The 20,737-nt window shown below is 36.2% G+C and overlaps 2 protein-coding genes across 2 annotated transcripts; one reads left to right on the top strand and one right to left on the bottom strand.

The window, feature by feature from the left end:
* Window positions 1-518: 518 nt before the first annotated feature.
* Window positions 519-4,826, top strand: LOC309823205 (keratin-associated protein 13-2-like; the record flags this gene model as incomplete). Its single annotated transcript, XM_082655347.1, has 2 exons — window positions 519-535; window positions 4,349-4,826. 2 exons carry the CDS (start codon window positions 519-521, stop codon window positions 4,824-4,826), a joined length of 495 nt encoding a protein of 164 aa, XP_082511473.1.
* A 14,016-nt stretch (window positions 4,827-18,842) lies between these two features.
* Window positions 18,843-20,299, bottom strand: LOC309823204 (keratin-associated protein 13-3-like; the record flags this gene model as incomplete). Its single annotated transcript, XM_082655346.1, is given in 3 exon segments — window positions 18,843-19,052; window positions 19,916-20,236; window positions 20,240-20,299. Coding segments are annotated over 3 exon segments (591 nt in total).
* Between the last annotated feature and the right edge of the window lie 438 nt (window positions 20,300-20,737).

The raw sequence follows: 20,737 nt of genomic DNA, 5'->3' as shown, positions 1-20,737 counted from the left end.
GTTATAAAATATTGAGTATAGTTCCTTGTTGTTATAATTACAATTTTACAAGGTGGAGAAACATCGAAGATTTTTCAGTAAATGTATTAATGAGGCATCCAAGTATTTTTCTATAAATTATCTGGAAACAAAGCTTGAGAACATGGATTCAAGGGCAAGTTTTTTACTTGGGAAGTGATCACAGTAAACACCTGCAGGGGGTGGGAAGATTGACAGGGAATGGAAGGAAAGCAGTACAGTGTGCATTACTAAGCCAGGCACCACTGTAGACATCTGGAGCTCAGTTCTAGTGGAGGATTCCCTGTGCAGGGGCTTAGCATGCCCTGGGAAGTGAAAAGGTCCTTAGACAGAGCTTTACAGATGCGCTGAAGAATCAGCCTTCAGAATATACAGATGATTACCCAGGAGACATAGGCAGGGTGTGGACAGCTTCCGTTGGGAGTGGGGTGTCACTTAGAAAAGCAAAGATGCAATAAATATGGAACAGAACAAGATAAGGTCTGGAAGGTTAAAACGGGATGAGAAAATCAGAAAGGTATGAAGGCACGTGGTGAGTGTAGGCCATATTGTAACAGTGTAAGGCACGGGAAGTGGTACGGGGGTGGGAGACAGGGTTAGAAAGAAAGGTTGATACTCACAACAGCAGCTTTAAATTCCATGACTTCTGGTGTCATCTATTACTACTTAAACTGCTGTAACAGACTTTTAAATGGTCACCTTCACTGTAGCTACTCCCTTATTTGAAATGCTCTTATGTATTCTAAACATAAATAAACCTTTCAAAATTACATAAAATTAGCAAGCTAACATTGTTTAAAACATTGAACAATTCCTTTCAATGAGAATAGAAAAGCTGGAGAAATTAAAAAAAAAAAAATCTGTGTTTGAAAACTTCAGAGACATATCAAAATGTTCCAGAGTCACAGGGATACTAGATGGGTCAGAACTGAAATCAAAAGAAACGAGCCTATATCTGGAGTTTGCTATTCCCTTCAAATTATATGTTGATTTTGGAAGTAGTGACTAAGAAGCTGAGAGAATTTTCATAAACTAACAGGACTAGAGAAATAAAATTAGAATTTTGGACTTACCAAAGAGTTGGGACCATGGAAAATATCCCAGACCATGGAGAACCAGTTCATGGAAGTAAAACTGAGTTGCTAATAGACAGCTTCCTATAAGAACTGAAGCCCAGGTTTGAATTCTCTCAATCCCTCTTTGGATTAAAATAATCTAGAATTCTGACATCTTTATCCTAGCAGCCTTCCAAAAATATAAGCAAATCTTTCTGGAGGGAGATAAAGTCACCCAGGTTTTTAAAATATATATGAAATATCTATTACTCTAAAAATATAGCAGGAATATGAGAAAATAAGACTGGAACAAAACAGAACAGCAGAAAATAGAATCTGAAATACACAATCCATATAATGGACATGTCAAAATCAGACATTAAAATACCTATGTAAAGAATTTAACAATAGGAAATAGGAAAATACTATTATCAAGGAATAGTTATGTTTAAAGAATTAAAGATAAGATTGAAGATTTTGACAGAAAACTGAAAACTAAACAACAGAAACTAATTGAAATTTTTAGAAATTTACAAAATAATAACATTTGGAAAACCTAATTTATATGTTTTATCAGGGGATTAAACATTGCTGAATAGACAATTAGTGAATTAGAAGATGGAATAGAAGGAAATTCCCAAAGTAAAGCATAAAAAAACAAAAAGATTGAAAATAGAGAAAAGACTGTAAGAGGCATATATAACATAGTTTAATAGTGTATTTTGCTTATAATTAGAATCTCAGGGAAAAAAGGAAATAAGAATGGGACAGAAAAAATACTTGAAGAGACTATAGTTGACAATTTATCAAAATTGATGAAAGACATCATCTCACATGTGAAATAGTAATGAGGAAAATAAGAAGAACTGGCCTAAGGTTGAGATGGCTGAAAGATGATGGGCTTTAGCAAACGTTACCCAGAGACAGCCTGCAACAAATGCTCCAAAGCTGAACTTCCAAACAGTTTTCTTTAATTATTAAATAACTGAAATAATTTTATTTGTTAACCTGGGTTGGCATGTACAAGACAGAATGTTCAGTCTGAATGTTTTACTACCCACCAACCAATTAGTTTAATTCCAAAAATGTGTAAACAAGATTCAACATACTCAGATTACCTGCATTTTTCCCTCACTAGAATCTACCCTTTGTATTTTAAATCTTATCTTGCCTTTGCTTCTTTAAGACAAAGTTTAATGACTGTCTTCCTTACATTTAAAGTAAGCATTTAGAATGTTTAACATGCAAAACAGAGAAATACATCTGGGAATTCTTTGACACACAGATTAAGGAACCATCACAAATTTCAAACACAATAAATACAAAGAAAAAGATGGCTCACACTGTCACACCAAAAAAAAATGACAATCTACAAAGAGAAATATACAAATCCACAATCACAACTAGAAATTTAATACTCTTCTTTCACTTCTGAAGCAGATGACAGACAAACAAACAATAAGGGCATAGAAAATATTAACGACATGATTAGTAAATATGGCCTAAGTAACATGCATAAAACATTGTGGTCAAAACTTCAGAATATCAGTTATGTTCAAATGTCCACAAAGCATTTACCAAAATAGATCATATGCTTATCATAGTGGTATAAGCTAAGAAGAAATAGCAACTAGAACAACAGAATTAACTAGTAAATCCTCATATATTTGGAAATTAAGCATTATGCTTATAAACAATCCATCCTCAAAGAAGAAAACACAATAAAATATAAAATATCAAAATTAAACTGTGCTTTGTAGGAAAGTTATAGCCTTAAATGCATACATTTTAGAATAATGGCTGAAAATCACTGAATCCATATCCACACTAAGGAGTGAAAATTGGAAAGTACATTAATCCCAGACTAAGCAAAAGAGTGAACTAACAAAAGGGCAGAATTTACTGTTAAAAAAATAAGGAAATGGAGAATCAGTAACACCAGATAGATTCTTGGCAACAAATCCGTAAGGCCTGGAAGAGACATAGTTGGGCTGGCAAAAGTCACTCCATAACTTACTGTGTTAGTACAGGTCATTCATGAAGCAGACACCAAGATGGAATTAAAGGTACAAGGATTGTACTGGGAAATGTCTGTGGGAGAAAAGAGCTGGGAGAGGGAGTGAAGAAGGCTAGGAGATGTCAGACTTCCATACGAGTCTGACCAGAGTGAAGAAGAGAGGGAAGGACATGCCCCAGGTAGCCACAGATTAAAGGTAGTTCCTCAAGGTCATTGGAGAATCCTCAGTTGTTGGCCATCAGAGGATTCCATGTGTCTCTGCTATGCTCAGTCATTGCCTGGCAGCAGTCACATGAATAGGAAGGCTTCCATGCCAATGAAGCGCTAGATTTCAGACCATAGCATGGAGGGGGGGCCCTTGGTCAATCAAGCCTCCTGCAGATGAAGATCTGAGAAGTAAATTCTCAGGGCTGCTACACATACAGATGAGAATCTGTTAAGACTACAGGTCTCATATCAGATACACTGAATCTAAAACTCAATTTTTCCTTCCCTCATCTCAATATTTCTTAGCTCTTTGATTCTCTTCATAAGGGTCCAAACTGGCCTGCATTTGTGACTCTGTCTTGGTTCTGTCCCTCACTGTCACTATGTCTCCAAATAATTGTCCAAGTTTCTCTCTGGTTGTAGCCATCAGTGATATTAAATTTGTCCTGGTTGAGATTTTTTCCTCTCCATTGTATCTGAGACACATGTGTAATAGAATGTAATAGATGCGCAATAATTTTGGAGAATGAGAAAACATAGGGACAAGTAAGGTCAGTATTTAGTAGATTCCTCATTCAAGCCAAAGTTGCACCTTTGATCCATTGACAAAGAAGAGATATAATTTTATCTTATTTAACCACCATTTGAGAAAAGTGTTTTCTCATCATTGCCAGACATAAAACACACAAGGATTATGACAAGAGGAAAAGGAAAATGATGCTTATCTCACCATTTCCTGACTACGATGGGATAAGCATTAGTGTGAAACAGTCATAGCATTTCTGACATAGTGTAGTTCATTGGCCTGGGCTATAACACCAAAATTATAGCACCCATAAATACAATATGGAGAAAACGATTCCAACTGCAATTACAGAGAAGATTACTGAGTTACACACATGTAAACGAGGGAGCACAAATATGTAAAAAATGACCCTGTAGGTTACCACACCTACTGCTGAGAGTATATATATACACACCTGTCCAGAAGGTTAAATTCAAACTCAGAATCTTCTCCCTGTAACTCAACTGAGCTCATACCTCCTGTCAGCACGTCCTACAACGGCTGCCCTGGAAACTTCCCCTCCTGCTCCCTTGGAGGCTATCTGCGCTGCCCAGGCTCCTTCCAGCCCAGCAACCTGGTCTACAGCACTGACCTCTGCTCTCCTAGTACCTGCCTGCTGGGCTCCTCTCTATTACGAAGCTGTCAGGAGATCTGCTATGAGCCCATCAGGTTCCAGACATCTCGTGTGATGTCCTTTCCCTGCCAGACATCCTGCTACCGCCCCAGGACCTCCAGGCTCTGCAGTTCCTGCTGGACAACTTATGCTGGGTGTCTGGGCTTTAAGTCCAGCAGTTGCCTCTCCCTGAGCTCTGGATACAGAAGCTGCTACTCAATGGGCTTTGGATCCCATGGCTTCAGACCCCTGGGTTATGGAGTCTGTGGCTTCCCTTCTCTGGGCTGTGGATCCAGATTCTGGCACCCAATCACGGAGTTTCCGTTCATCTTGTTACTGGCCAATCTGTAGATCTGGTTTCTACTGATTAATTTGTAGAAGAGTCAAATCCATTAAGAAATTTAGATTCTGTACTGTGATTATCTATTATCTTAATTTCCTCCATTGAAAAGTATTCTAATGTTCCCCGATAACCGGCAACTCTACCTCTCCAGCCCTCGAACACTGGGTGATAGATTAACTCTGTCAACCTACAAAATTAATGAGAAATTCAAATTGTTTTGTTGATAGAATTTATGGTTTTGTACTTCTCCCAAAGATAGATGGAAAATCAAATAATTTGATTTTAATAAACTCTTTATTCTGCTATCCAAATATGCTGTGAATATTGTTATTTACAAGTAATGTGTCAGCTAGGATTTGTATTGTCATTGCTTCTTTTAATGGGCTTTGGTAAGGTCAGATTTGGGGGACTATGCACTAATTTTGATTATGCTTAGATATTTTTCTTTTTTTTAAGCAAGAGTTTTCCCCGGATGCCCACAGTTTCTTGGTACAGACTTTCTCTAAAAGAAAATCCAAGTGATTTGAATACCTTTATTCACACAATAAACACGGACCATGCATCTCTAAAGATATTATGTATGAGAATGGTTTTAAGGGTGTAGGAAGAAAATTTAGACTTCTATGATGAGGCATGTGCATAAAGGGTATTAAAATGGAAGACTAGTGTGTGGGTGTACATTTTTAGACTAGGAGCATCTCTGAGCTTTAGATAATCACAGTGGTGGAAATTTTCTCATTTTTTTTAATTGACTAAATCCCTGTACCCCAGTTACTATTTTCAGTCTGCTCTAATTATCAACATTTGTATAAGAAGGCAGGCAACAAACTTAGATAGGAAGGAACTAGGCTCAGCAGGTGTGAGGTTGCACCTGGGTTCTTAGCCAACATAGAAACTGAATCTAACTGCAAACAAGAAAGCTTTAATATTATCAAAAATGAATGTTTCAATTGTATATTGAAATAAAATTGGATATTCTTTATTTTATGCCATTCTTCTGACATCCAAGTGTTACACAAAGTAACATACTGACATAATATAATAATAACTGGAAACTTAATATCCATATAAAACAAGTAATGTTCAATTATTTTTCTTATCTTTATTTTATAAGATTCTCAAACATCCCTGAAATTAGAAAATGGGTTGCAGGGTATGAGAGGTTTAGCAAAATCTAGTCTTATAAGTATTTCTCAGTCTTCTCATCACGTTCTCTTTACTTCTTCCTTTACGACCAACGTGATAAAATATAAAACATAAAGGAGTTAAATAGAATTTTACAAGATTACACAGCAAGTTATAGTAGAGTGACGAAGTAGAATGATTTTATTCCATCCAACTGTACCATTCTCTCTTTTCTCTTCCCTCATATGCTCCTTCTCTGCCTCACCTTCTTATCCCTCTTCCTTCTCCTCCCCCATGTTTAGGAACTAGTTATGGTGACTGTATAGTTAGAAGGAAAAAAATAAAAGAATAATGAAAAATAATTGGAAAAAAATTTATCAGCCACTGCATTATAAAAATTTAAATGATAAACAGTAAATCCTCTGTAAAGTGTCCTGCTTATGAATCTTAATGATTCAAGGTCATCTCATGTGCATAATCTCCAACCAAAGAAATAATCAAATTTTAAACTTCAAAACATTAGCAACTGCAGAACACTCATGGGGAACAACTGAAGTTGTTGGCCAAGCTGATGCCTCATCTATTAATGTCTCTCAATTTGAGATGCAGGAGTGGAAAGTTTTCTGACTTTAGGAATATACTAATATCTTAGTTTTTAAATTATTGCTATAACAAATTATATCAAATAAGCCATACATATATATATATATATGTACATATACATATACACATAATAGCTTAAACAACAATTTATTATAATTCTGTAGGACAAAATTCAGGCAGTCTCACTGGACTAATATCATGGTGCTGGAAGGACTACATTTCTTTCCAGAGGATCTAGGGGAAAACCTATTTACTTACCTTTTTTTTGTTTTCTAGAGGCCATCTGAATTCCTTAGCCAATGTCCCACTTCTTCCGTCTTCAAAGCCATCAATGGTGGGTCAAATCCTTCTTACAGTGTATGACTCTGACCTACTCTTCTGCCTCTCTCTTCCATTTTTAAGGATGCTTATAATCATGTTGGGTCCACCTGGCAATCTCTATTTTAACATCAACTGGTTAGCAACTTTAATTACATCTGCTACTTTCATTACCTTTGTCACATAACATAACATATTCAAAAGGTATATAAATAACTTTAAGGGGCCATTATTCTCCCTACCAAAACTAGTAAACAAGCAAATTTATAAAAACAGCTCAAAGATTTATTAAGTGTAACTAGCAGTATAATGAAGTGATCACAAATAAACACTAAAATTCAATGGTGGAGACAATGAATTTATAATACTACAATTATGTCTGAAATTAAATATAATATCCCACTTCAGGTAGATAGTCAAAATAAGAAAACTGTATTATTTTTACAACAAGAAACACAACTCCTGAACTGATGTCTTGCCTTTACCACTCAGAAAACTGCATCTTCCTCTGTTCCAAGTCTCTGACACATTATAAATTTCCCAGGGTAAAGATTTTATTCTTTCTCTATTTCATCAATTAATTATAGTATAGTGAATAATATAGTGGTCATCCAGATTTCATTAACTTAATCCCACTCTGCACAACTAAGAGGACACCAGCTGGCACTTATCTGGCTTCTAGCTTCTGAATTCCTCCTGGTGCATGCTTCCACAGGTGCATAACACCATGGACTGTGAGCCCAGGGGTTTGAGTCCCAAGCTGCTGTCCACACAACTAAATTTCCAGAAGCTGCTGATTATCTGTCTATCAACTTGCTTCCAGTTCTGATTTCCAAGAATAAATATACCCAGTTTCCCAGGAAATTCTCTCATGAATCATTTCTAGGCACTTGAGATAACAATTTCTATTTATCAATGTTTATCTCATTAGTAATTACAGAGAACAGCTTTATCCTTCCCAACTCCCTATACCCATGTTTTTGTTTTTGTTTTCTTAATTAGTCACACCTCAGAACACATTGTCAAACATTTTGCCAGTATTACTATTTTCACAATGTTTTCATTAAACCTCTACCATGAGCCAAAATCTCTGCTATGGGAATATATTGTTGAATATATCTTTTAAAATAAAATTGTTTTGTGTATTACTCCATAATGAAAAATAAAGTAAGAAAATGTGTGCTCTTTGTTCTAACAGGACTGAAAGTCTAACAGAGAAAGCAAATATAAAATAATGAGCTGTGAATGAGTCCTTGATGCTACAATAACATACATCAAGGGCACCTCATCTAGTCTTAGAAGTCAAGAAAAGATTCCCAGAGGAACTGCATTTGAAACAGGTCTAAGGAATAAGTAGGGCATAGATAGGTGGGGCTTGCAGAAGTGTTTTTAGGACCAGAGTCTTGATATGTGCATTATAAAACTAAAAGCCATTTTGTCTGGTCATTGAGGGGAAAGGAAGGAATGACTTGAAATTAGACCAGAAAAATTTGGGGGCCATTTTTCCCTATGTCTTTAGTGCTAATTCAGCATTGCACTTTCTTCTAAAAGCAACAAGAGCTGTTGAATGGTTTAAGCAGAGGTATAAGATTGTTGCACAACACATTTTTCCTTTTTTTTTTTTTTAGTTCTTTAAATGTATCCAGTGATTTTAATACCATGTGTTGAAAATACATTTTTCTGCATTTGAATTGATTTGGCATCTTTGTAAAAAGAAATCGACAGTATACTTGTGAATCTATTTCAGAATTCTATTCTGTTCCCCTGAATAATCACCTATACTTTTTGCTGTACCATAATTTCTTAATATATCTGTATATTAAGTCCTGAAATGAGATAATAAAAGACTTCCACATTTAATTCTCTTTTTAAATATTATTTTGCCTCTCCCTGCTCTCATAGAAATTTTAGAATCAGGTTTTCAATTTCTATTAAAATGCCTGCTGGCATTGTTGTTCAGAATATATTGAATCAAAATGTAAAATGGATGGCTAGTGGGAAGCAGCTGCATACCACAGGGAGATCAGCTCCATGCTTTGTGACCACTTAGAGGGGTGGGATAGGGAGGATGGGAGGGAGATGCAAGAGGGAAGAGTTATGGGGATATATGTATATGTATAGCTGACTCACTTTGTTATAAAGCAGAAACTAACACACCATTGTAAAGCAATTATACTCCAATAAAGATATAAAAAAATAATTAATTAATTAAGAAAAAGAATATTGAATCTGTAAATTAGGGATATTGGACAGCTTTCAATCTGTGATATATCTCTATTTATTTGAGTCTTATTTAATTTCTTTCTGCAGTATTTTGTAAGTATTAATATGGGAATCTAGAATCTTGAAATGTATTTTTAGATTGTATGTTTTGTTGTCATTACAACATATTTTAGACTTAATTTTTCATGTACTTTTGGTTTGTATATTGAAGTAAAATAGAGTTTTCTGTAGTAATTTTGTACATTCCTAGGATTTTTTTATGTAGACAATCATTATACCTGTGAATAAAGACCACTTTCTTATTCACTTGCTGATATTTATGCCTTTTATTTGTTTTTCTTGTTTACTGCTCTGGCTAAGACCGATAGTACAACGATGACTGGAAATGTTGTGGGAATATGGTAATGTGGCTGATTTTGTGTGTGTTTATATGAGTAAGTAGTGTGCTACCTTCTCTTTTCACAATTGATAAATGTGTATCTTTTTAGTTTTACGAGCCTGTTGTTTATAGTATCTAAGTATATCTGACCAAGGGAGTGAGTGAAAAATGACTGATATTATTAATCTAGTTCATTTAGAAGGCATTTGCAACAAAATCCCTGCTCTGTTATCCCCATGAGCCTGGGAGTTCCATTTTCAAACTCTCCTGAGATCAGGAAATGGGGTCTTTACACATAGTAATTGACTAATTAAATGTCTAATTCAAGATTGCCAGACTCACTCTACCATATTATCCCTATTACCTCACTCTTTAAATTTCACTGTAACTCAGTTCAGTTCCAATATCAGAAGATGGAAAGAAAACTTTTATTCGATGATGTAAGAATTGTAAAGGAAATGGCATTTAAAAATGAATCTAAAAGTTGAGACTCTCTTAAATATCGAAAACACAAAAGCTATGAGAATAGATAAGGGAAAATATATGAAGATGAAGTGAAATGACCAAAGCAGAGGGGAAAAATACACACGTGTTCAGGGAAGAATTGAAGTTCAGTTGGTTTATACTAAAAGGAGAAATCTATGTAGAAATGAGAGACAGAGATAGCAATGTAGGATGGGTACATGTGGATATGCTGACTTCATTAATGATAGGTTTTATTATTTCTGTTCAGATTGGTACAATCATCTAATTGGGTACCTTTGCTCCAGCTTCTACCTGGATCAAGCCATTTTTACTCATTCTCCAGACTTAGCTTCTAAAATACTTTCTCTGGGAAGCTTTGTTAACATCTCAGATTGTTATTAAGGTCTCATTGTCAAATGTACTTATATGTTGAAGAACAGCTCTTTTACAGCTTTACTTACTGTTGTAATTAAATTATTATTTGGTTAACCTTGCTAGTTGGTAAGTTCAGAGAAATGGGAATCCCACTTAAAAACCAGTTTTAAATTTTTCTTAATATAGAGAAGTATATGAATGAATGCATTCTCCCTGAAAAAAAAAATGTAATAGAACATTTGTTCATCCTGCATTCCCTAAGAACAGAGCTAAATGAATATTATTTTGAGGACTGGTGCTGACAAGATGTTTGACAAGGTACTACTGAGGCATGACTAATAAAAAATATGGGAGTTAAGGCCGGGTTGGGGGGGGGGAGAACAAAGCTGTTACCTATAATCACTAATGTGACAAGAATAAATAAATAGAAATTGGTGAAATCAATTGCATGGAAATGACTCATGATGAGTTTCCTGGGAAACTAAATACATTCATCCCCAGAAGTAAGAACCACATGCTGGCTGGTAAAAAGATGACTGGCAATTCCTGGAAATAAAGTTGCTTTGGCAGCAGGAGGTTGGGAGCTGAACCCCTGAGTTCAAATTTCATAGGGACATTGAGTGTAACAGAGGGACAAGGAATGCAGCAGGAGGAAATCAGAAATCTAGTTGGGGCAGGATCTAAGAAGGAGATAATGGGAATCTGGTAGAAAGTAGGGCTGCTTTTGTAAGGAACTGAAGACCCAGAATCCCTGTTGCTGGAATATAGGGAGAACCTTATCTTGATCCTGATAAATTCAGAGTGGCATGGATATAGATACACTACCAAATGTAAAATCGATAGCTAGTGGGAAGTAGCCGCATAGCACAGGGAGATCAGCTCCATGCTTTGTGACCACCTAGAGGGGTGGGATAGGGAGGGTGGGAGGGAGACGCAAGAGGGAGGGGATATGGGGATATATGTATATGTATAGCTGATTCACTTTGTTATAAAGCAGAAACTAACACACCGTGGTAAAACAATTATACTCCAATAAGGATGTTAAAAAAAAAAAAAGCTTTGAATCCGGCCTCTGTATCCCAACACCAAATTAAATCTCAGAGACAGTTTTGGGTGAAGTAGAAAAGAATAGCTTTATTGCTTTGCCAGGCAAAGGGGGGCACAGGAGGCTAGTGCCCTCAAAACTGTGTGTCCCAAGAACTGGGGGGGAGGGGAGTGGCTGTAAGGAGTTTTATAATCAAGGGGCAGGGTTACTAATAGGGACCGTGGTGCATGCAGGGCCCACATTCCCTCAATCCAGAGATCATCTGGTGTCAGGTGATGAGGGTTGAACTGTGACCTTCTCTGGAAGGAAGAATGCTTCATTAAGTAGTTAACATCTTCCATTTGGTGGTGGTTTTAGTTCTGCAGAAGAGCTCAAATATATTGTTATGTGTTTCCCTTGAGGGGGAACCAGGACTCTGCCCCAAGTCTGTACCCGGTGTTTCTTGACTGCTCTTCCCTTATCTCTGCATCCCCTCCCTTTCCTGATTAGCAACGGTTTGAACCTGCCCTTTGGAATTCAGGAAAGGGGACACAGAAAGGCTTTTGTGCCCAGGAACTCCACAGGGCCCTGCTCAGTTTCAGAGGTAGGGGTTGGCTGTTTCTAGATTGTTGTATGGGATTGGGACAGTTTCTTGAGAAATAATGATAAAAGTTTTTATACTTTGATACTTATATATTTAAAAGAGACTTTATTATATTTAACTTCAGCACCAGTTGTGATATTACAAATTTATTCTTTCCAACATTATAATTACTAGTTGTGTGTGAGTACTTCACTTTATGGCTGTATAAATATTATTGAAACTATCCCTGATTCTTCTTTAAAAGTAAGTTTGCTTTTTAACTAGAGTACTTCCGGAGGCCAGAGAACCACTTTCACATCTGAAATATGCAGGTAATTTTTAATCATCAGAGGCTGCTCCGACTTAACCAAAGTGGGCATTTGCATAAGGGGATAACTTGGATTATCACATTTTCAAAACTTATGGAAGTTATAAACAAAATATGATTATGTTCATAGGGGAGCAACCCAATATTACTATTTCAATTTCTGTCAGGGATGTCAAATAAAATTTCTATATTTTCTCTCATTATTTTGATCCCTTTAGATTTCCCAGTAATAGTCTAAAAACCATGAATATTTCCCAAGCATTCTAATAGCGATGATGATGGTGATGATGATGTGGAGGAGAAGAAGAGAGAGAAATGACTGAAGGGGAGAGAAGATGAGATCGCGTGGCACAACTGAAATTACATTAAAATGAAATAAGAGGGATTCCCTGGTGGCACAGTGATTGAGAGTCCGCCTGCCGATGCAGGGGACACGGGTTCGTGCTCCGGTCCGGGAGGATCCCACATGCCGCAGAGCGGCTGGGCCCGTTGGCCATGGCCGCTGAGCCTGGGCGTCTGGAGCCTGTGCTCCACAACGGGAGAGGCCACAACAGTGAGAGGCCCATGTACCTCAAAACAAAACAAAACAAAACAAAACAAAATGAATTGATATCGCCCCTTAAAGATTTTGTCAATCTGGACTTCCCTGGTGGGGCAGTGGTTGAGAGTCCGCCTGCCGATGCAGGGGACACGGGTTCGTGCCCCGGTCCGGCAAGATCCCACATGCCGCGGAGGCCACAACAGTGAGAGGCCCGCGTACTGCAAAAGAAAAAAAAAATGAAATAGGAATTAGGAGTTCTGTTGTTAGCCTTACCATTAACTTCCTGAGAGACCAAGAAACGAATGCTTCTAGTTCTCAAGTTCTACATCTGTACAATAAGTAAGTTCAGCTTGGGGATCTATACAGTTACTTGTGTCACTCATATTTAATGTACTTAGGAAGAGAGTGAGACATTTTCATTTCCTTAAAGAAATGCCATCTTTGGCAAGTCTGGTTCTCTTTGAGCCACTCTCTTCTTAAATGCTAAAAGGACCTTAAAATATAATGAGCAAATTCCTCACAGGTCTGCTTGAGGGTATAATGAAATACTAACGCTTAGGAAATTTCTTTAGATTCCTTGGCTCTACACAAAGATAGCATTTTATTTTTATGTTTGGCTCATTTACAGCAAGTTATATTTTTAGCAACTTATTATTTCCTGAAATTATATGTATATTTATAAAAACTTAGAAAATTACCATAAAAAATCAAACAGTAACCAATTTCATGGTGAGAGGCAACCAAAACGGACATATGGGCATTTCTAGAAGCTCATTTTCAGCTGCTTTGAGTTTGAGACTTGGGAAGGCATTGAGATGAAACAAATGCCTTCTGAACCTGACCCTTCTAGAGCTTCTAGAGCAGCCCATGTATCTGTTTTGGTTTTATCTCACCTAGGTTTAGGCATAACCTCCTTACATACACTTAAGAGAAATGAATCAGACTAGAAACTGGTTGTTGAAATGCAAAATTCAGATACTTTTGCCAACCAAAATGAGGCTAATTCAATGATAGTTAATGAAAGATCATAGGCATTTTTTTCTCAAGTTTACAAATGTATACTAGTCCTTCATTTACTTTTTTTTCATATGAACTGGAACATATGAACTAAATTATTTCCTTGTTTTTCCTAATTCTGTCCTTCTCCAGATACAAACACATGGTCAATTGTTCATGAGTGAATTCAGCTCTCCTCTGCTTCGGAGATTTATAGTCAGAGAAAGTTGTGCCTTCAGTGAAATTCCAGGAAATTACCATATTAAGACACTTAAAATTCTGAAGACATTAGTTTAGACCTTGCACAGAGTTAGGATTTCAAAGCCCATTCACAGGGGAATATTGATCTTTTGTTTTAATCCCACAAATGGACAAGAGAACAAAATTAGAAAATAAACAGATAACAAACCACCACATTGTTTTTGAATTAAGGGGTTTATTACATTTAATTCATGTGAATTTCATTTTGAGGAGAAAATCTATTGAAATAAATTCTATCACAAATGGTGACATTAGACGTTAAATTTGGTTTATTGTTCAGTTTACTGCTGGCAATACATTTTTAAAAGGTGAGAAATCAGTAGATATCAGATAAAAATAAACTACAAATTTTAAATAAAAAGAACCTCATATGGCTGTAAATTAACACCATTCATAAAAATTCAAACATCAAAGAAAAAAATGGATGAAAATTTGGAAATATTTTAAAATGCATAATGATGATATAACCCAGTAAAATTTGAGAGGTACAGCTGTTTAGAAGGAAAATTTTAGATTTTAAAGTATATATAACAATTCAAGAAAGCTTGAAATCAATTATTTTAGTACTTTATATGAGGAACTTAGAAAAAAAATAGCAATTTAAACCAAAAGTAAATTTAAGATAAAAATAAGAAAGGAAAGAACAGAAATCAATGAAATAGAAGTCAAATATAAAACAGAGAAAAAAAACAAGGTCAAAATTTAGATTTTGAGAAAATCAATTATTTTAATTTTTAAAAGAAACATCATATAAGAAAAGAAGTAACCAACAGCTTCACAAAATTTAAATAATTATTTGGAAAAATATTTATTTTTCTATATTCCAAAGCAGAATTAATTTTTTTTTCATTTTTTCCAGTAGGCAAGGTAAATATCTTAGCCTTCCTCATTCTCCCTCTTTTCCAAACACTTCCTCAAAATAGCCCTGTTGGCAAACTTAAGAGTAACCACAGGATGAGCAGGGAGCAGAACTACTCTTAGACAAAGTGGAAAGTTAATCCATTTGTTTTCAAAGGGTATAGAATCTTAGTTCATAACCTCTGCACCAATCAAAGAGGCTTATGGCCTCATTCTTTACTAGTTTATTTTCATCTTTAATTCTACATTTGTATTAAAGTGAATGATGAGGGTTATCAGTTGAAGGAGACTTCCCAGGAACTCAGAACCTGGTCAACCCAGCTCCAGTCTTGTATTGATTATTCTGTACAGTGTAGGTTTCCAGGGGCAGCTTTTTTTTTTTTTAAGAAAAAAACGTAATTATAAAACTGGGCATTTCCAAAATATGTGTGGTCTTTACCGTGGAAATATTGACTTGCAAGTTTTTTTGTTTGTGAGTCTGTATTCCTTAGATATGGATCCAATTCTTTCTGATATGAGAAGTGTTATTGATAGATTATAGTACTTTTTCAACTGCACCCACTTCTGGAAATTGTTGATCAAATCAGGCAGGGTCAAATTAATTATTTTACAGAAAATTTTTGAGGATAAAATTTTTCTGAAAATTTTTATTTTTTCTTTATTTTTGAAGGATATTTTGAACTGATATAGGCTGACTTTTTTAAAAAAACTTAAATCTTTAACTTTCTGTTTGAGAATATCCATTAGGTTGTTGTTGTTGTTTTTAAATGTACATATCTCTTAAAATTCCCTATATATTTATTAGTTATATCCATCTTTTTCTTAAATTATTCACATATCCATCATGAGCATTTTAGCCAACTAATTCTAATAAGTGTGTTAAATGTGAATTTCCTCTTATTGATTGTTATTCTTTTGATGGGGGCAGTAACACTTACATACTTTCTGACATTTTTTTGTAATGTTTTATTGCATTATGACATTGTATATAAAAGAACAGTGTATCTTGTAGTATAAATATTTATATTTTTGTACACATATGATTATATAATTATGTAATTGATACACATATATACACACAAATATATATATATGAAAATATTTTGATTTAATGTTTTCAAGAGAATGTAAGTCCTTTTTTCTGCATGTTAGATGGGTCAAGGGCTTATCAGTAATGTTCTTCTAATAACTGAGTTAGGCAGGCACCGTCTCTATTTTTTTTAATTTTTTAATTTAATTTAATTTATTTTTTATACAGCAGGTTCTTATTAGTTATCCATTTTATGCATATTAGTGTATATATGTCATCTGATTTTAATCAGCTTGATTGAACCTCTAGTTTGCCTATACTTTGACCAGGTATTCTGACACTCCCTTATCTGAGCTCATTATTATATTTTATTTCAGCTGGGAGGGATATTGGCCCATAGTTTCAGACTGTTTTAGTTTGCCTTTGAAGTCATTTGAGTTTTGTACATTTTAGTTACTGTATTTTACAGTTTTTGCATTTTTCATTTTCATCTTTATATATTCAAGCACTCTGTCAAAATTCTTAAACTCGTCTTTAATTTCTTAAGAAAAATAACCACAATTATTTTTGTGTATATTTCTAATATGTTCATTATCTGGATCTCCTGTAGACTTGTTTGTACTCTATGTTGTCTCTGTTCTTGTCTTGCTTTTTTTTGCAGTATTGATAGTTTTTAATCAATTACTATAGGTAATTAGAGGTCTATTTGCAGAATTTACTCTGGAAGTACCAAGCTGGGGTAAGATTAGTAATATTGTCATATCATCAAGATGGATGTAATTCAAAGGTTGACTTCAGTTCCTGTGAAACATATTCTGTTTGTATACCCTTAAAATTCTAGTGGAGTTTTAAAATCCTATAATGTTTCAAAATCCTAGAATGTTTACCAATATCCCCAGTTCCTTACAATGCCATGGGAGTCTAATTCTGTTCATTCACACTATGAGCCCATTGACGTTTTTGGATTTAGTGGGCAACTCTAGGAAGAAATCAGCCCAAATACCAACATTTCTTTTGACTTAAAACCTCTCCTAATTTTGATCTAGCAGTTCTTAGCCTGGTAATGCTCCAGTGTTTGTGCACAGATTATTTTATCCAGTTTTACTAGCGTTCTAGTAGTGATTTGAACTACCCACTCTGATGCTGACAAAAGTTATACTTGGTAAATGATATCATGTTACACTTCTATATATAAGGATGGTTGGTAAAAATATTTATTTTACAATATATGCAAAATTATTTAGAATAGACAAGAAATCTGGTGTGAGAATTATCACTGGAAGTCGGTTCCAGTAAATTTAATAGGTGGAGAGGAAACCTAGGATTAATGTCATTAATGTCATTCAAAATTCAAACTTCAAAATGATGGAGTAATGTGCAGCCATTAGAAATGCTATCTAAACCTATTTACCAAATGACTTAATTGCCCATTGTAAATTAATTGCCCATATATTCCCTGAACATACCAGGTAACTTTATATCTCTCTGCCTTATCCATTCCATTTTATTTTTCCAAACTTTTTCGATTCTATCGTATACTACTTCTGTTTTTGCTTTTAATAGGAGGTTCCATCTTTTAGGAAAATTGTGAACATCAATTTCTCTGTAAGACTGGGATCTTTGGCCGGATCTTGAGTCCCTTTGAACTTCCATTGCCTCATGTTTAAAAAACAAACAAACAAACAAACATGTAGCACACAAAAGTTATGTTCCTCTGAGTGCTATTTAAAGTTCTAAAGAAATAATGACTTGAAAATCTCTTTGAACGTTTATTTAGCTCAACACAAAGATAATGCCCTTTTATTATTAGATTTGTCTCCTTTTCAAAATGTGTCCAACAGCAATGTACCATTTTCTGAAATCTGTGTCCTATAAAAAAGATTAGCACATGACTATAAAAAAGTAAAAGTAAAGGATATCCATTTTTTGCTGACATAAAGGTTGTGGTTCTCAGCCATATATAGCCTGAGCCACTGGAAAGCATAGAGATAAAAACTCACACATCCTGAATCAAAATTCTTCACAACAAGAATAATTGGCTTCCTTCTTACATGCTGTAAAAAAATGACTTTCATGGAAAAGTACTTACTGAGATTCAAAAAGTCGGTCACTTTTACCAACCAACTTTGGATGAACTTAATAGAAGTTATTTAAGCTTTATATTTAGTATTTTCTGAAAATATACAGACACAAGTTAGATTTATATTTAATTTTTGTTTTATGTGCAAACCTAGAACTATACCTAAATTTTATTCTTTCTCTCTGCATTCCATACATATCCATTAACTTTTGTGCTTTTCTTCTCCTGTGAAGAGAGGTATAAGGACACATGATTTAAAGAACAAGGCTTTTATAGCTCTTGAGATGTTTATTTGTACTGTCTAATAATAATAACATATATGGATGCCAGAATAAATGTGTTTATTTACTTAAGATAATTAGATACTGTTAAATTTTGAAAGATATCTAATAATTGGATGATTTCCATCACCAATGCAGGTATATGATTTAAAGTTTAGGTTTGTTACTTAGTTTTACATTCTACAAGACCAAATCTGTAAGTTAGGTTGGGTGGCTGGCTGCAGAGTGAGTGAACAGCCAGTCTTTGGGGACCATGAAGAGGGTTGTTTCTTGTGAGAATAAAATAGTTGTCATTTGGGGTTTCCCTGGTGGCGCAGTGGTTGAGAGTCCGCCTGCTGATGCAAGGGACATGAGTTCGTGCCCCGGTCTGGGAAGATCCCACATGCCGTGGAGCGGCTGGGCCCGTGAGCCATGGCCACTGAGCCTGCGTGTCCGGAGCCTGTGCTCCACAACCGGAGAGGCCACAACAGTGAGAGGCCCGCGTACCGCAAAAAAAAAAAAAAAAAAAAAGTTGTCATTCTGCCAAAAGATCTAGACATCCAATAAATTGGTCTTTAGAAGCCAGATCCACAGATAGGCCGAAAATCAAAATAGGTTGGGTGGCAGAATCTGGATCCATAGCCCAAGGTAGGAGAGCCCTGGACTCTATAACCCAGGTGTCTGAAGCCACTGGATCCACAGCCCAGTGGGTAGCAGCTTCTGGATCCAGAGCTCAGGGAGCAGCCTCTGCTGGACCTAAAGCCCAGAGACCCAGCATATATTGTCTAACAGGGATGGTAGAGAGTGGAGGTCCTCGGACAGTAGCAGGATGTCTGGCAAGGACTGGACACCGCACTGAATGCCTGGCACATTGTGGGCTCATAGCAGGTTTCCTGACAGCTACTGTAGAGAGAGGAGCCCAGCTGGCAGGTGCTGGGAGAGTAGAGGTCAGTGCTATAGACCAGGTTGCTGGAGTAGAAGGAGTCTGGGTAGTGCAGATGACTCCCAAGGGAGCTGGAGGAGAAGTTTCCAGAACAGCAGTTGTAGGACATGTTGACAGGGGATGTGAGTTCAGCTGAATTAGACTGACAGTATTTTGTGGCATTAGACTGAGAATATTCTGTGGTATTTATATACTCTCAGAAATAGGTGTTTACAGCTACAAGGTCACCATTCCTACATGTCTGCTCCCTCATGTGCATAGTATTACCTCAATCATCATTTCTGTAATTGCAGCTGCATAGTTCCCTACACATTGTATTTATGGGTGCTATAATAGTTTTGGTTACAACACAAAGCCAATAAGCTAGTCATGTCACAAATGTTATGACCGTTTTATATTAATGACCATCCCATCACAGCCAAGAATGTCCCTCCTTCCTGGTATACGCTGCATGTGTATCTGAGTCTGGCTTTGCTGGGGTATGCATTCCTTCTAAGGGTGGAGATCAAAATGGTACCATCTTCCTTTTTTATTTGGTTAGAGGCATAGCTTTGGCCTTCTAAAAAGCCTTCTAAAGATTGAAACTACTTGTGACTATTCATTTTTTTCTCCAAAATTAATTTCCAAGTATTAAATATTAATGCAGATATATCCAATGGAGAAAGCTCAGCAATGTTACAAATGGAATGGAGGAGAGCTACTAACAGAGGGAACCCTGGGTCTAAAGCCATTGGATCCACAACCCAATGAGTAGCAGTTTCCAGATCCAGAGCTCAGGAAGTTGCAGCTGCTGAACCTAAATCCCAGAGACCCAGGGTAAGTTTTCCAGCAGAGTGTGGAGGTCCTTGGGTGGTAGCAGGATGTCTGGCAGTGACTGGACACCACACAGGATGTCTGGCACCTGGTGGGCTCACAACAGGTCTCCTGACTGTAAAGAGAGGAGTCCAGCTGGCAGGTGTTGGGAGAGTAGAGGTCAGTGCTGTAGACCAGGTTGCTGGGGTAGAAGGAGCCACGGGAGAAGCCTGGCTAGCACTGGTAACCCCCAAGGGAGTGGGAGGAGAAGTTTCCAGAGCAGCAATTGTAGGACATCTTGACGGGAGATATGAGTTCAGCAGAAATACACTGAGAATATTCTGAGGTCTAAGGTCATCTTGTGGACTGGGTAATTATATACTCTTGTCAATGGTTTGGCACAGTACTGGTGCAATCCTCTCACATTTTTCACTCCTCTTCTGCATGTGTGTAATTCATTAATCGTCTCTGTAATTGCAGTTGACTAGTTTCCTACTTATTCTATTTACTGGTGCCATGATTTTTTATAACACAAAGCCAATGACCATTCCTGTACAGAAATTCTAGGACAATTTGTCAGTTATCTTCATCCTATTAAGGACAGGAAAGCCCATTTTTTACTTCCTGGCCATGACTCCATGTATATCTACTCCTGCTTTGCTCTGGGATTTCTTCTGTCACTTTTCTACCATGTCAAGTGATCAGTGGCATAACTTTGTCTTTTATAAGGATGCT

This window comes from Grampus griseus (assembly GCF_964374135.1).
Source record: "Grampus griseus genome assembly, chromosome: 5".
Classification (NCBI taxonomy): domain Eukaryota; kingdom Metazoa; phylum Chordata; class Mammalia; order Artiodactyla; family Delphinidae; genus Grampus; species Grampus griseus.
This window is presented reverse-complemented; position numbering and strand designations above follow the sequence as displayed.